Source organism: Acomys minous (assembly GCF_964271855.1).
Source record: "Acomys minous genome assembly, chromosome: 3".
NCBI lineage: Eukaryota > Metazoa > Chordata > Mammalia > Rodentia > Muridae > Acomys > Acomys minous.
In genome coordinates, this window is record NC_140485.1 from 36,226,309 (window position 1) to 36,242,757 (window position 16,449).

Sequence of the window (16,449 nt, forward strand, 5' to 3'; positions counted from 1 at the left end):
CTCTCCCTATAAAATCAGAGTCATTTTAAAAGCTAGCCTTACATAAAAGTTCTCAGGAATATTCTCTTAAAGATTTATTTTAGTTGTGCCTCTGTATCTGTCTCTGTATCTGTGTGTCACACGAGTGCTCACAAAGGTGTCAGGTTCCCTGGAACTGGATTTATAGGTGATTGTGAGCCACCTAACATGGGTGCTGGGAACTGAACTTACGTCCTCTAAAAGACCCAGTACACACTGTTAAACACTGAGCCATCTCTCCAGCCCTGTAGCAGGAGTATTTTTAAAGTGAAGTCTGTATTTGGTCAATTCTGTCATAATCACTACTTTTAGATGACTGACAGAAATCATGTTATATACCATCAAGCAACCATAGTAGAAGAGAATAAGGAGCTCTTACATAGAAAGAATTGGGGCTACAAGATCCAGGGAGGCGATGAGAATTCCTAGCTCCGCTATGGCAGCAGTTAGAAGTAAGGCCCAAGTAGGCTCCCCATTGGCTTTGCTGTGACCAAAAACCTGTACACATGAGGAAAAATATCAGGTATGGGGACACTGACACAATGTGCCAACTTCAAACATCTGAAAAATAAGAACAACTTTACAGAAATTATACATAAACATACAAATGATTTTGGGGGCCTTGTACTGAAACTCTACATGTCTCTACATTAATGATCACCCAATTCTTAAGCTGAAAAAGGCAACGTTTTCCATAAGGCCTGGGAAAAAAGGAGAGGGCACACCAAAGCATCACTCACCCTAAGGAAAGGGATGATGTTATCCTTGGCAATGGCCTGTAGCAGCCTAGGTGCACCCGTGAGGCTCTGCAGTCCAGCCCCGCATGTTGAGAAGAAGGAGCCAATAACAATCACCCATGGGGATGGCCAGGATAATGTGCCGACAACCAAATTACCTTTCACAGCATCCCCGAATCTAAGAAACACATTAACAGTAGAGAAACTTAATTTGAAAACAACTTTAGATTAAATAATTAGGAAGACATTCACTCAGTGAACTTCCCTTGCTGATAACTTCCACAGATTCAAACAGAGATAAGCGTGAGCACTAGAAAATGTAAAGGTGCAGCGTGTTCACAAATGGCACCATCAGCAGGCAGGATGCTGTATGCCCATCACCCGCCTCCGCTCCGAGGAGGCTAGGCCAGGAGGATTATCAGTTTGGGACCAGGCAAGGCTACATTTTGCATTTAAGGCTAGTGTAGTCTGTACAGGAAGTTCAAGGCCAGCCCAGGATGCGCAGCAGGACCCCGTCTCAAAAGTAAGTTACTAGGCTAGGGATATAGCTGTTATGTCATTTATTAGCATATTTCTGAGGTTCAATCCCAAGCACCACTGTGGAGGGGAAATTAAGAAATATATTAAGAAAACAAATGAAACAGTACAGCTGTAAAACAAGCCAAGCTTCGTCTACAGATTTCTCTGTAACGGCAATGATTCTGCTTTGGAGTGGAAACTGGAAAAGAACAGAAAAACACAGAAAGCAGGAGGTCTGGAATCATTTAAAATATTCACTGATTTTCATTTTGTGTGCCTGCATGTTTGTGTACTATATGTGTACCTGATACCTGGGGAGGCTAGAAGAGGATGTCAAAATTCCTGGAACTCAAGTTACAGACAGCTTTGAGCTGCCAGGTAGGCGCTGGGAACTGAGCTTGAGTCCTCTGCAAAAGCAGTAAGTACTCTTAACCACTGAGCAATCTCTCTCCAGTCTCAAGAGGTCCACAATCTTAACATGTTAGCACTATGCATACTTTGCATATTTACATCTATTTATAACATTTTTACATCATTCATTATTCCACTATTGATATTCTGTTATTTGAAATACTATAATTAATATATTTATGAACATATACATATAAATATTTCTCCTTGAGGAAGGTTCCTAACAGTGAGTAATTGCAAACATTAATATATTAAAACATTTTAAGACCACGGATACATTTTATAAAGCTTGATAAGAGAGGTCTCAGGATAGGAGCCCTTGCTGTGCAATGATGAAGACCTGAGTTCAAATCCTCAGAACCCATATAAAAAGTGGGATAGAGCTGTGCATGCACCTGTAACTTCAGGTTCACGGAGAGATCCTGTCTCAGGAAAATAAGACAGAGACAGTGATAGAACAGACACATAACATTCTCCTCAGGCCTCTGAGCAGACCTGTGTGCACATATCTACCTACCTACCTACACACACACACACACACACACACACACACACACACTCACACACCACACACACACACACACACACACGGACAAAGAAAACAGGTTAAACAGCATAGTATTAAAACTCAGAACAGTGGATTCTTGAGGGAAGTATAGACAGATTTTTGGAAGTAGGACTAAGAGCTTTCTGTATGCCGTTACTACTCTATGAGACAAATACATACATTTTGTTTTTGATTTCTCAGCATTCAATTTATGTGTGCTTCATGTACTTTCACTGCTTTATGGATTCCAAGTGCATTAATACATTATTTATGCTTTCTACTTCTTTTGGGTATTTGGGTTTTGTTTGAGCCACTGAAGAATACTACCACTACCCCTATGGATCTTCTTCCTTTGTGGGGGGTGTCTTTCAGGTAGATATTTCTCTGTGTAACAAGAGCCCTGGCTGTCCTGGACTCACTCTGTAGACCAGGCTGGCCTCAAACCCACAGACATCCACCTGCCTCTGCCTCCCGAGTGCTGAGATTGAAGGTGTGCACCACCATGCCCAGCTACCACTATGATTTTTAATGCATATGCACAAACATTTCTGCTGAATATAACCAGAAGTGAAACTGCCAAGGCACAGGCATGGACTTGTGGAATGTTAGAGGAGATAGTGACCAGAAATTTTTCAAACTACCACTGAATAATTTTTATATTATGTATAATTCACTACTGTCCCCTTCCAATAAAACAGTACAGTGATACAGTATGCCTTACACACACACACACACACACACACACACACACACACACACACACACACACAAACACACACCCCTATTTTTCTCAACAGTATTTCTAATAGCATGTGCTAGGATTCCGGCCCTCAAAGAGCTCAATCAGGGGAAGGTAACATGAAAATGAGTAGCTGCATTACAGTGCGGTAAATACAACGCCACAGTATGTTCAAATACACTGGACAGACAAAAGGAGGAGTAATTCTATCTTGGAGGTAAAGATGGAAAACTACAGGAGATAAGACCCTTCACTTAGTCTTAAAGAGAATGAAGTGAGTCTTCCCAGTAGGAAAAGCCAACTGAAGCAAAGGAAACAAAGGTATGGATAAAGAGCATCTTGAGGCAGTATGGATGAAGGTAGTAAAACTCAAAGAGAGATCATTATGTGATTATATCATGTGAAAAAAAATAAAGACTAGTACAGAGTAATGGGACCACTGAACAGTGAAAAACAGAAGTCACAGGGCTTAAAAATGGCTTGGATGATAGATAAAAATACTTAGGTTAGGATGATTCCTTTTTGAGAGGGACTGAAGTGATGGTATTAACCAAGATGTGAAAAATGTAAGAATTAGCAAGTTTCAGGGAGAGGTCTGTCCACAAATATCTCATAAAATGTATTTGAGAGAAAAGAAGCAGTATATACTGAGTAGCCACCATGAAGGGAAGTAGCTTCAACTTCCATCAGACACCAGGCGTGGGTAAGCAGACGCCTCTCTCTTGCAGAGTGGGTACTAGAGACACTGCATAGCTTCCTTCACTTGCTCTGCTTTCGTACAGCTCTCTAGCAGTTGTTGGCATACAGGAAAGTACTTAGTATTTAGACAACTTTGTGGGGTTTTTTTTGGGGGGGGGAGTTACATTAGTTGTGTCTTATATAATAGCATCGGTCCTTACTACTACTAATAACTTACTTATTTACTAATTATTTACTGCTTGATATAGGAGGACTGCTTAATCCTAGGAATTTGAGGTTAGTCTGAGGAACATTGCAAAAGGCAAATAAGTCACAGGATATTTTATCTTATCAAAGGTTAAATTATGCACATATATTTTAATCTCTGTTTTTTAAAACTTTGTTTTGTACTGCTGAGATCAAACCTTGGGTACTGTATGTGCTACACAAGCTCAGTGATTTTATATAAATAACTCCATCAGAAGAATATATATATTCCTCTCTGTGTGCTGTCTACTTTCTCTCTCTCTCTATGTACATATACATACACACATTGTCTATTTTATCAATTATAGTTGACACTTTGGCCTGGTGTCTTGATAGTATATGTGCTGACGCTATGTGGTGTGATGAGACGCCATGGAAGACACACATATGGTTGCTATACTTACTTGTCTCTGAGAACGACTCCTTCAATACATGCACCAAAAAGGACAACATTGCTTAAGTCTGTTATGCTGAGAGTCAAGGAAATTGTTGTTGTCCTTTACCTTCACATAGTAACTACACTCAGGATGGTTCTTTTATCAGTAAATGAGTTGCTATACACACTACTCCTATAAAATCCTTAATGATGCTTATCAAGCAGGCCAACTATTGGCAAGTGAGTTGGCAGTAAGAGGAGGCATTAATATCAGATAAAAATAGTGATCGTCTTAGTTCTAATGCATGATCGCATCACCATGACTCAACCCAGGTTAACAAGAAGGATACACACGAAGGATGTGGTCAGGATGGCAAGGACGGTTCCAATGGGAATGGACTTCTGAGCATCTTTCAGGTCTCCGGATCTGTTGGACCCAGCCATGATACCTAGTGAGAGCAAACACCAAATAATTTCTAGGCTTTTTTGGGCACTCTGATGTTCTTATTGACACTGAAGACTAGGGGCAGACTAAGAACACTGAGGACACAATTCTGTCTCCTGAGAAAACCCACTCACTGTGGCTGCTGGCTTCTAAAACAGGTCACAGCCCCATGCCCTTACCTGTGACAGAAGGAAAGAAGATCCCCACCAGGAGAGTGAAGGAGGTGGTGATGTCAGCAAGGACATACTCATGGTTTAAGTTGCCCACGACATCAGATGACTTGGCTGATGGCTTTTCAATAATCTCACCCTTTGGTAAATAATTACTCCAAAGGTTTTCTGCAAAGGGTGGAGGGATGGGGTGGGCAGAAGAAAGAGAATGTAAGGATATATGCAAGATGGAAATAATGGAACTACACGATTTCTCACTCAAACAACATTCAAAGAGAGACACCTATCTTTATTTATACTAGAGAATGATGGAAGAGCCTTTATGTGCTAGGCAAGTACTGTACCATAGACCTACCTCGCCTCAGCACTTATGAGAGTTTTTAGAGAGCCATTGTTTCTTTAATATGAACACATGTATACATGTATGTACTGTAGAATAAAACACAATGATATTTCTTATTTGTTACAATATAATTTTACAAAATGCTTTGGTATAATAAATACAGTTAACTTTTCTAACACAAATTAGTGAAAGTTACTCAGACTAAAATCAAATGCCCCATAAAGCCTATTTTTAAATTACTTGTCAAATATAAAGCCATTTTTAAAAATAGTATCAAAGCAGTTTTAACCTTATTATGAACTTGCTTCAAGGGCAAAGAAATTTGTGGAACAAAACTTTTTTTTTTTTTTTTTTGGTTTTTTGAGACCGGGTTTCTCTGTGTAGCCTTGGCTGTCCTGGACTCCCTTTGTAGACCAGGCTGACCTCGAACTCACAGCGATCCGCCCGCCTCTGCCTCCCGAGTGCTGGGATTAAAGGCATGCGCCACCACGCCCGGCTTGGAACAAAACATTTAAGGTGGACATCACTTAAGAAAAGAATTTCAGAAATTTAGCTGAGCTAGGAAGATTGTGTGCGCGCGTGTGTGTGTGTGTGTGTGTGTGTGTGTGTGTGTGTGTGTGTGTGTTGACATTAAATCAGTTCTATTTTAGCTATCCCTGCAGGAAGATCACTGGCAACTTTTCAAGAATATATTAAGTCAGACATAAAGGCAAATCCCTGCAGCCCCGGCCGGTCAGGAGCATGAAACAGGAGGACTGCTAATGCTCAAGAGTTTGAAGTTAGTTTGAGGAACACAAAATATTTTATCTTACCCTCGGCTAAAAAAATCATTTGTCTGCCTCTGTTCTGAAAAGGCAAATTTTAACAGCTGCACTCCGTAAAAGAGCTCTATATATAGATAATTTCACTAAGAGAAAAAAACACAAATATGCTGGGCATTGTGGTACATGCCTATAATCCTCCCAACACTGAGGAGGCTGAGGCACACAGGCTGTGAGTTTAAAGCCATCCATAGCTACATAGGGATCCACGCCATGGTCAACACAAGAGTCTTAGACAGTGGGCTGGGTGTAGCTCAGTGGTAGAGCATGTGATGCTCTCCAGACACATTCCCTGGGTTCAGTCCTGACTACTGTAATCATAACCATCACCAGTAAGGTCTAGGCCATCAGCCCTAGTGGGGAAGCTATTGCCTGTATTTGCTAAATGGAAATGCCTGTCAAATTGTCTTCTAAGCAACAATGCTTATACTTATACATTAGTGCTGCTATCAGCTTTGATCAGAGAAGTTTCCTTTTACAGTGGGCAGTGGTAAGTGTGGAGGTTCATTAACAACTGGTCACAGTGATAAGAATAATTGACTACTTAATGCTGAGTCATAAAGGTATCTGTATCACCCCTTCAAGGCCCAGTAAATATTATGGAATTGGTGCTGGAAGAATGGAAAATCTAGTGGGATAGAGGGAATCGTGTAGAATGGTGACTTCTGGTGGTTGCCTTTGCATGCTTGAACTCACAGCAGCTCTGACTACCTGCACACAACCTTCCAAGACTGGCTCTATCACTATGTCATAGGACCCCACCCATCTCTGACTATATATACTCAGCTAATGAGGGAAGGAGAGACATTTTCTTCAGTCCTGTAGCCATTGTAAGGTGCCCGTGCTGCTATAAACACGTCACCCACGAACCTATAAGCAGCTCTAATGAAATTTACTGTGTATGCAAACATATGAGAGAATAAGGGGTTGTGTCATTTGACCAAATACATAATATACATGTATAAGATGTTATAGTAAACTCATTGTTATGCATAATTAACATATTATAATAAAAAACAAAAGATAAAGGGGGAAAAAGAGTTTGAGGTGGGAAAGCCTATTTCCCCCTACTGTCCTTAAAGAAGAAATAGCACAAACCAAGTCTAATTAAATTCTTACTTACCAGTAATGATCCCACTAGCCAGTCCAGGAATGCCCTGGATTGAGGTGACATTGTTGTGGACAAAGTACTCATCACAGGTGGCATTAAAAAACTGACTTGAGTTGCAGAAGAATCCCCATAGCTTTGATGGCACTGTCATGTTGTTAACTTCCTTGGTCTTAGAGCAAACGTCAATATGTCTTGATGACAGGGTGCGGTTGCCCAGCATGCAGACCCTAAATCAAAGCAAACAGGAAGAAGAGAAAGATCAAAAAGGGGGTGAGACAGAAAAAATTAAGTTTTAGCCAGGCGTGGTGGTGCACGCCTTTAATCCCAGCACTTGGGAGGCAGAGGCAGGCGGATAGCTGTGAGTTCGAGGCCAGCCTGGTCTACAAAGTGAGTCCAGGACAGCCAAGGCTAACACAGAGAGACCCTGTCTCGAAAAACAAAAAAACAAAAACAAAACAGAAAAAACTAAGTTTTAAAGAGGAAAAGGTGGCTAGCAAAGGATAAAATGTCACTTCTCAGAGATTTTACTGCCATGTGTTAGGAAAGACAAGCAATACTGGCTAGCACTTGAAACATGGTGACTTGCATTTTCTGCCAGTGTAACCCTCACAGATCTCACAATATTTTAACATTTGTCTTACATGGATGGAGGCCCTGAGGGTTACAGAGATTCAATATTCCGCCCAAGACCAAGGTCATACAAATGGCAGATGGAGGTGTTATGACTCAAACAGAAGAACTAGACAAAGAAACTATGCTCAATTGTCTTCCAAAAGTATTTGGCTATTCATCCATTTTCAGGACAAAAAGAATGCTGGAGTGGCTAGGGATATGGCTCTGTGGTCCAAGTACTTGCTATGGAAGCATGAGGTCTTGAGTTCTGACCTCTAGCACACAAGTAAAAGCCTGGTGTGGCCGGGCGTGGTGGCTCACGCCTTTAATCCCAGCACTCTGGAGACAGAGGCAGGCAGATCACTGTGAGTTCGAGACCAGCCGGGTCTACAAAGTGAGTCCAGGACAGGCAAAGCTACGCAGAGAAACCCTGTCTTGAACCCCCCCCAAAACAACCCCCCCCAAAAGCCTGGTGTGGTCATACATGCCTGTACTCTCAACACTGGGGATGGGGGTTGTGGAGGAGGAGGAAGCCTGGGGTCTGCTGGCTAATGAGTCTGCCTGAACAGTGCAAACAACGGTGAGCTTCAGGTTAGGCGAGAGACTCTCAAGAGAGTAAGACAGAAAGTGATAGAGGACACCTGAAACCTTCTTCTGGTTTCCACACAGACACACATGTGAACACACTCACCCACACCCCCACATGCTATTACCACCAGCAGCAATGATAAAAATCCCAGAGTACTTCTGCTCTTATTTTTAAAAAACATGTCCCATGCCCATATTTTCATTTGTTTGTTTTCTTTCTAGGCAGAGGGAGGGAGGGAAAGAAAGAAGACAGGGAATGAAGTGAGAAGGGACTTAATTCAAAACCTCTTGGAACTGCCAGTTCTGCTGAGCCTCTGACTACTGCTGTAGGACAGCTTAAATAGAGTTAACAGAACATCCTTCGACGGCCTAAGAGAAAAATGGTTTTGTCCTTAAACCTAGACCTAGTGGTAAAGAGGAAACTTAGGAATGATATAAATATTAATTGCAGATTTATTTTTCTTCTATCCAGAAACATAAACAAGAATGGAGTAATAGACCCATAATGAAATACTTCTGAGCTAGAACAAAATACAGTTTGGAATCTGTAGAGTGATTTCATACATTCACAATGAGCCACATATTTATTACTTGGCTTCAACAGTGCTTAATAATCCCTAGTTTTGTTTCGTGTTTCCTCTAGGTGTGTTTTTTTAAACATATTATGCTAGAATTTTACAAAACAAAATAACTTGCACTGTGATTTTTTTCCCAACCAAACAGAAGTGGAGATGTCCCAAAGGGAAACCTGAAGCAAAATGGAATTTTCCGAGTTGAGAAACAGCTAAATTATTGCATCTAAAACTTGTATAGCTCTGAAAAGGGCCTTTAATTATTGGCTCCTAAGCAAGCAAAATGAAAATTTATGGTGGGATCTATTACTGACATCACACAGAAGTACCAAACAGCAGGCAGAGTATGGCAGAGTTCATGTTCTGCCCACCACTTTGGGGAAAGTCATTCATCTTCACTGGATCTGTTTTTTTTCCATCATGAATTTTTTTTTCCTGTAACCTGTTTAAATCAACATGGTACCAATAAATTTGATCCCCAGCTGATCCATATGACATCAAAGGCAACTTCTGCAACAAGATTACAAATGACCAGTGCCAACCAGCCTGTACATTATAAATCAAAGGGAGAATAGGTGAGTGTGTGAGTGACAGCTTTACACAAATCCATCAGTTCACCACGGCACCACTTATGGCATGTAACGCTCAGGGACACATACATGTGTCACTCACATTCCCTTTCTTTACACCTAATAACTCTTAGCACTGACGGTACCAAGAATAAAGAAAATAAACAATTTAGGTAATTATTTTAAAAAAAGATTTATTTATTTTATGTGTACGGCTGTTTTTGCCTACATGCATATCTGTGTGTGCCAGTTGTGTGACCGAAGCCTGCAGAGGCCTGAAGAGGGGCCCAGATCTGGAACTAGAGTTAGACAGTTGTGAGCCATCATGTGGGCCTTAGGATTGAACCCAGGTCCTCTGGAAGGCCAGCCACTGCTCTTAACTACAGAGTCCTCTCTTTTGACCACAACTCTACAATTCTTTTGTGTTGATTTTTATTTTAAAAGCAACTGGACACTGTTTACAAAGGTTGCTGGTAATGACTACACTGCAAAGCCCTTCATGAATGGTTCACATAAACACAATCATTACGGGGCACACCTAAATGCATGTACCTTAGCGATGGCTACAGCTGTTAGGTCCGCAGTTTAGAAGTGAGGAAGGGGATCAACAGGACAGTATATGAGGAAGCTTCCTGCTGGGAAACTGGGCCCATAGGGAAATCACTCCATGAAATTCCGATAGAAGTGTTCACATCACCACACACTGTCACTGACTACCCAATGACAAAAGATAGGTCAAAAGATAGGTACATACGGGAAGTGTGGTGGAGCAAAGGAAGACTTGATTGCACCAGCGTAGATAGCCAAGATGGACACAATTACACAGGCCAGGAAAAGTGAGGCAAACTTATTAACATAGCGTACGCCGATGAATACCACCAAGACCATGAGGACCAAGAAGGCTGTGCCATAGACACGCATGTTATTTAGCATGGCTGCGGATTCCTTGAGTGCATCGTCACTTCGAAAGATGGCAGCTCGGGGAACAATATACACCTGTTAGAAAAAAAAGGAGTAGAGAAGACATGCGGGCATGTCAAAATAATCAAGTAGAGGGGCTGTAATCGTCTGTTACTTTTATGAAGGGAAGGAAAGCTAAACAAAAAAATAATTAAAACATTAACTTTTTATCCTTTCTTCTTTTTGAAAGTGATTTTATTTTTATTATCTTTATGTGCACTGGTATTTTGCCTGCACCTGGATCCGTGTGAGGGTGTTGAATCCCCTGGAACTAGTGTTGTAGACAGTTGTGAACTGCCATGTGGGTGCTGCGAATTAATCCCAGGTCCTCTGAAGAGTAGCTAGCACTCCTAACTGCTGAGCCTCTCTCCAGCCCTTCTGTTCTTAATCATTTATTTTAGACGGGGTGTGATTACATAGGCCTAGTTGTCCTGGAACTCACAGATCCACCTGCCTCTGTCTCCCAAGCGTTGGGATTAAACTTATAGACCATGCCTGGCTGTAAATTAACCAAATTTTTATTTGGCTTTGGAATATCTATAGAAATGTTATGTCATAGATTATTTTTGTCTTCTATTTACTACTCTGAATATCTACATTTCCAAATGGGAAAAAGAAAAAAATGAATAATTTCATTCAAAAGGCTATAGATTTATGAGTAGAGAAATTAAAAGCTTTTTCATTAGGATAAAGTTATCAAAAAGAGCAGTTAGGGATACAACTCAGCCAGTCAAGGGTTTGCTGGACAAGAGTACCTGAGTTTGACCCCCAGACTAATGTAAAAAGCTAGGTGTGGTGGTATGTGCCCATGATCTCAGCATTAGGGAGGTAAAGACAGGACGAGCCAAAAAAAAAAAAAAAAAAAAAGACAGGACGAGCCTGGAGCCTGGCTGGCTGGCCAGCTGAAGGTGATGAGCTCCAGGTCCCGGTCAAAGACCCCATCTCATAAGACAAATTCTACACACATGTATTCAACACATTAGAACACACACACACACACACACACACACACACACACACAAACACACACACACACATACACACACACACCAAAAACAAAACAAAAAACTCCAACTTATAGCCAGGTGCAGTGTGCACACCTGTAATCCTAGCACTCTGGGAGACAGATGCAGGTGTATCTTTGAGTTTGAGGCCAGCCTGGTCTATAAAGTGAGTCTACAACAGTCAAGGCTCCACAGAGAAACCCTGTCTTGAAAAAACAAGAAAACAATAACAACCCCCCAAACAAAAACAAAAAACCCTTTAATTTACTTTTCTCCATTGGTGTAAGTCTTTGCTAATAAGATATGAACTCCCTGGTTGAGGTGACAGAGTTGGGAATAATCAAATAGCAGGCAAAGAACACCTCAACCTTTAGGCCTCAGTGACACTGTAGAGGACAGTGCCATCAGTCATCACCTGACTGGCTGCCACACCTGACCTCAGAAACCTTGATATCTAAGAACAAAACAATCCCTCAAAGCTTCTGCTCTGCAGACCACAGTTAATTCATACTTACCAGAAAAATTTCAATGGCACCAAGAATATACATGGCTGCTGCAAACGTGGTGCCAAGGTAAAAGCAGAGGCCCACAGCCCCACCAAACTCTGGGCCCAGGGCCCGGGAAATCATGAAGTATGAGCCCCCGGCTACAAGACAAAACAGAGTGTGAGCAGATTAAAGTGAAGGTTTCACTACGAGGACTGTAAACATGTCCTAAGTAATAATTCTAAAATATGCACAGAAGGTGTTTCAGACTTTGGGAACCTGAATGTACCAAAGCACATTTGCTAATGGGACTATGGTGTGCCCAATTCTCTACATTCTGTCACTATTTCGAAAAATTTAGAGTATTTCCTACAGAGATATGATTGTCTAGTAAAATATATTTTATAGGATAAGAATGTGGCTGAAATTAGAGCATTGTAGTCCAAAAATAATGAGAATTCAAAGATAGTTTCCTTAATCTAAACAGCCTTTGTCTCTCTGGCTTCTAGAAGGTGACTCTGTTACAGTACTCTATGAACATCAGAACGAATAGATTACGTTTCTTTGGAAAGGCAGACCAGATTAATCCCTGGCCGACCTCTGACATCCAAGCTTGGCCTACTGACCTGGTACCACTCCGTTAGTGGCGATGGCACTCATGGAGATGGCAGTCAACATTGTCTGGAGAGAGAGAGAGGAGTTTCATTACCCGCTAGAGCTGATGTTCCTGTCCTACTTCCCCATGTGTGACGTCAGAGCACTGAGCAAACATTTAACTCTACCTACTGTTATCAAGAGTTGCTGTATAAAATATTCAAAAGAAACAGCTAGGGAGACATCACTGCAAAGTAGGCTGGCACCTACCTACAGACTAGCTACAAGGCCAAGAGCAATACATGGTAAAGAGACGGAGAGAAAAGGGAGATTAAAATACTATCTAGTAACAGTACAGAAAGGTCCTCAAAGAGTCTGGAGGCACAGTGACTAGCTAGTAGGCTACTGTAGTGCAAGTGAGCTGTAAGCCTATAGCCCAGGAGTGGGATTATTTCCACTATTTTAAGGAGGAAAGGCTGCATATGAAACAGCTTGAGGAGATTGGGCCACAGTGAATGGAAACAGAATCACACATGACCTAGAAGTTTCAAGCTTGAAAAACTTGGAGTGGGAAAGGCAGTGCCACTTATTAACGTCTGCTTAACCTGCATGATGCATACGGAGGGTGTAATGGTTACTAAAACAAAGGGGGCAGCAGAAGCGGTTAGGGAGGTTGATGGAGAGGCATGGGACATAGGAGAACGAGCAGTTTAAAGGAGAATCGGATGAGCTGACTGGGAGTGGGAGAAGTCCAGGAAAAGACTGAGTAACTTCTGGGGAAGGAACAAGAAAGGAGACTGCAAAGTAAACCAAACCCAATCCAGACTTTCCTCACCTTCCAAATTTTATTTTCAGTGCACTTTGGAATAATGTATACATTTCTAGCATTTTCTGTTACAACAACAGTATTTGCAAGCTCAAATTATGCATATCTTGGATTGTTTGAAGACCTGCATTTTGCTTTCTATTTCCAAAAATCTAGGATACCATGTTACTACATAGTAAGTAACGAATAATAGCACTTAATGAACAATCTCTTAGATTTTAATATCTGAAATTCTCTCTCCTCTTGAGTACTGAGTCTTTTTACATAGCTAGCGCAGGACTTACACAGCAGCAGCAGATAAGGACAATTGCAAAGGCCTGGAGGACTCCGGCTGTGCCCACTACCCAGGTAAGACGCAGAAAGAGGATCACTCCAAAAATATTCTGTAGACATGGGAGGTAGACACCCATGAAAGTACCCATTTGGGGGCTCTGGAAATAAAAATGTAAGACAGAAGGAAAAATTATAGAGTTAGCCATAAAATATTGCTTTGTTTTACTGCATTAATCTCACAGTAGAGACAGGAATTTTAAACATTCTCTTCAAAAGTCTCTTAGTGAAGTCCATCACTATACTTGTGATATCTATATGAATTTGCAAATTTGGATAAGTTCCCACGTTTTTATTATACCTAAGCAATGGACTATTCAACAATCGAAAAATGTCTATTCTTCAAAGTTGTTAAATTTGTTGTTTAAAAACTGAACAACTACTTGTGGAAATTCTTGAGAATTAGGCTCAAATTCTTCACAATAGTTGGTAAATCAAACAGATGGGGAAAGCAAAAACTTGAGGGCTATTTTGCTCCATTGTAGAGAGGTGACCTAATTGCATGCATTGGCATAGTTCTATTGTAAGAAAAATAGTAGTATTAAAAATATGCTCTAACAATTGCTGGTTATCATTACCACGGTGCATGCGTACGATTTTAGCACCCGGGAGGCTGAGGCAGGAGGATTCTAGGTCCAAGGCCAGCCTGTGTTATATTTAGGACACCATCTCAAAAACAAAACAAAATAAAAACCCCCAAACCCAAGCCTCAGGCCAGGCAATGGCATGAGCAGTAGGGAGGATATACCCCTTCCTACTGGTGTGCTAATTCTCTTCCTGCAAAGCTGTCACTCACAGGGCTAACTTCCTCACTTGGATGTTTCTGCTCAAATCCCCCAAGTCAGAGGGCTCTCTATGCCTGGCCAAGCAGGGTAGCAAAGCCTTCCAGCAGGCTCTCATTAATCTCATTCCTTTTTACACTCTTCAAATTTTTGTGCAAGTCTTAGTTGACACTGAAAATGCTATATACATTAACAGCTTAAAGAGCTTCACGTGGGGCTGGCTTCCAGTGTGAAGCTACGATACTGCTCATTCTGCCTGGACCACGCTGACAACGCTCAGAATGGTCCTGGGTATATCAAGCATTTAATAAGCGAACACCTGGATAAGGCTTCCGCGCTTACATACTGGGCTGTCTGTATTTACCCTGGGTGTTTTGCGGCCTCACCTTGGTCGGCTTCTTTTTCCCTTCAGTGATGTTCTCTGCCTCTTCATGTTCCTTTGCTCCCTGTGTCAGATTAGTATAGTTGGCCATGCGGTTGAGGAGAGAAGACACCTTTGGTCTGGTGTCCATTTCTTCCTAGAATGCCAGAAGTAATTCATGAAGGATACTGAAATACAGCAACAAATACTCTCTACCAGGAAACGATAGAGTAGATGATAAAAGATTTTACAGATAAATATTTTAAGACAATTCTTCAGCGAGACAATTTGTTCCTCTCATTTGGAAGATTGTGCAGAGCTGAGTGCACAGGTCAGTGAGGGTGGCTGCCTGCACTGAGATAGTGGGAAAAACCACACTCCATGAGGGCACGGGTTAAGGCAGGATGCGGAGTACTGGGCCTCATTGACGTTTTTCATACAAATGTGTGATATTGCTTGTGTTCTGATTTGTTCCCCTCCTCCTCTGCCTTCCCCACTTCTTCAGACCATCTTATAGACTAGGCTCCCTTCCTTCATCATAAGTCTTACTTTTGCTTTCATGTGCCATGTTTCTATTACCCTCTCTGTCTCCTTAACATCTCTTTCTCCCTTCTCATAGTCTGCTTTCCCCCTTCCCTCCCTCCCTCACACACACACACACACACACACAAACACACACACACACAAGAGCGCATGCGTGCTTCGATACACATACAGGGGAAAACATGCACTATTCAGTATTTGGCTTAGTTTGATTAACATAATGATTTCCTTTTCCAATTATTTTTCTGCAAATGTGACGATCTCATATTTCCTAGTGGCTGATACAAATTCCATTGAGAATTGGTTCAGTGGGAAAGAGCCCTTGCTGTATTTCCAGAAGCCCGAGTTTAGTTCCCAGCACCATATTGGGAGGCTCACAACCACCTGTGACTTCATCTCCAGGGACACACGATGCCCTCTTCTACTCCCCACAGACACATACATAGGCATAATTAAGATATTACCTCAAAGAGTGCCAGATTTTTATCAAAATACTCGTCTCCTTCTTCATAGTTGGAATTATTGAGATAAGCATTTCGAGGTTTCTTATGTCCATCATCTGAAGAGAAAGGCAAACATTCACTTTTCATCAGTACTAGGCATTAGCACCTATAGTTATGCTGTCTCTGTGTTAACAGAGACCACTTCAGCCTCCAGTTCAGCCCGAGTGCCAGATCTCAGTTAGCACCGCTTGGAGAATGTGTTCTTCTGGCAAAACCAAATCAGGAAAACCAAAGAAATAAAATTGAAGAATCCCTTTTCTTAATATAGAGACCTCTGGAGACAACAGATGCCCTATTGTTAAACTTACCCACAAATAAATTAATAAAACCACAGAGTATTTCTTAGTTTGTTATACTGCTCTAGACATGGGCTATTTTATTTACAAGTGTGTGTGTGTGTGTGTGTGTGTGTGTGTGTGTGTGTGTGTGTGTGTAACAGTGCACATGTGGAGGTCAGAGACAACTTGGTAGAGTTGGTTCTCTCCTACCTTTGCGAGGTTTGAGGGTGGAACTCAGGTTGCCAGGCTTGCAAGCCAAG

The 16,449-nt window shown here is 41.5% G+C and overlaps 1 protein-coding gene and 1 long non-coding RNA gene across 4 annotated transcripts in view; both read right to left on the reverse strand.

The window, feature by feature from the left end:
• SLC12A6 (solute carrier family 12 member 6) overlaps window positions 1-16,449 on the reverse strand; it is a gene marked incomplete at its 5' end in the record, with an annotated part of 90,557 nt that overhangs the window by 16,456 nt on the left and 57,652 nt on the right. For all 3 annotated transcript variants that reach the window (XM_084775922.1, XM_084775921.1, XM_084775923.1), the window contains 12 exons: window positions 398-516; window positions 759-933; window positions 4,321-4,378; window positions 4,643-4,741; window positions 4,917-5,075; window positions 7,195-7,409; window positions 10,278-10,519; window positions 12,003-12,133; window positions 12,599-12,653; window positions 13,677-13,823; window positions 14,891-15,022; window positions 15,873-15,967. In XM_084775922.1, the coding sequence (XP_084632048.1) occupies window positions 398-516; window positions 759-933; window positions 4,321-4,378; window positions 4,643-4,741; window positions 4,917-5,075; window positions 7,195-7,409; window positions 10,278-10,519; window positions 12,003-12,133; window positions 12,599-12,653; window positions 13,677-13,823; window positions 14,891-15,022; window positions 15,873-15,967 (1,627 nt within the window). The remainder of the gene's footprint in view (window positions 1-397; window positions 517-758; window positions 934-4,320; window positions 4,379-4,642; window positions 4,742-4,916; window positions 5,076-7,194; window positions 7,410-10,277; window positions 10,520-12,002; window positions 12,134-12,598; window positions 12,654-13,676; window positions 13,824-14,890; window positions 15,023-15,872; window positions 15,968-16,449) is intronic.
• On the reverse strand, window positions 9,712-10,268 carry LOC311594356. The gene is made up of 2 exons (XR_014778066.1): window positions 9,977-10,268; window positions 9,712-9,876 (listed from the first exon to the last, which is right to left on the reverse strand). It is a non-coding gene; the product is annotated as an uncharacterized lncRNA (long non-coding RNA).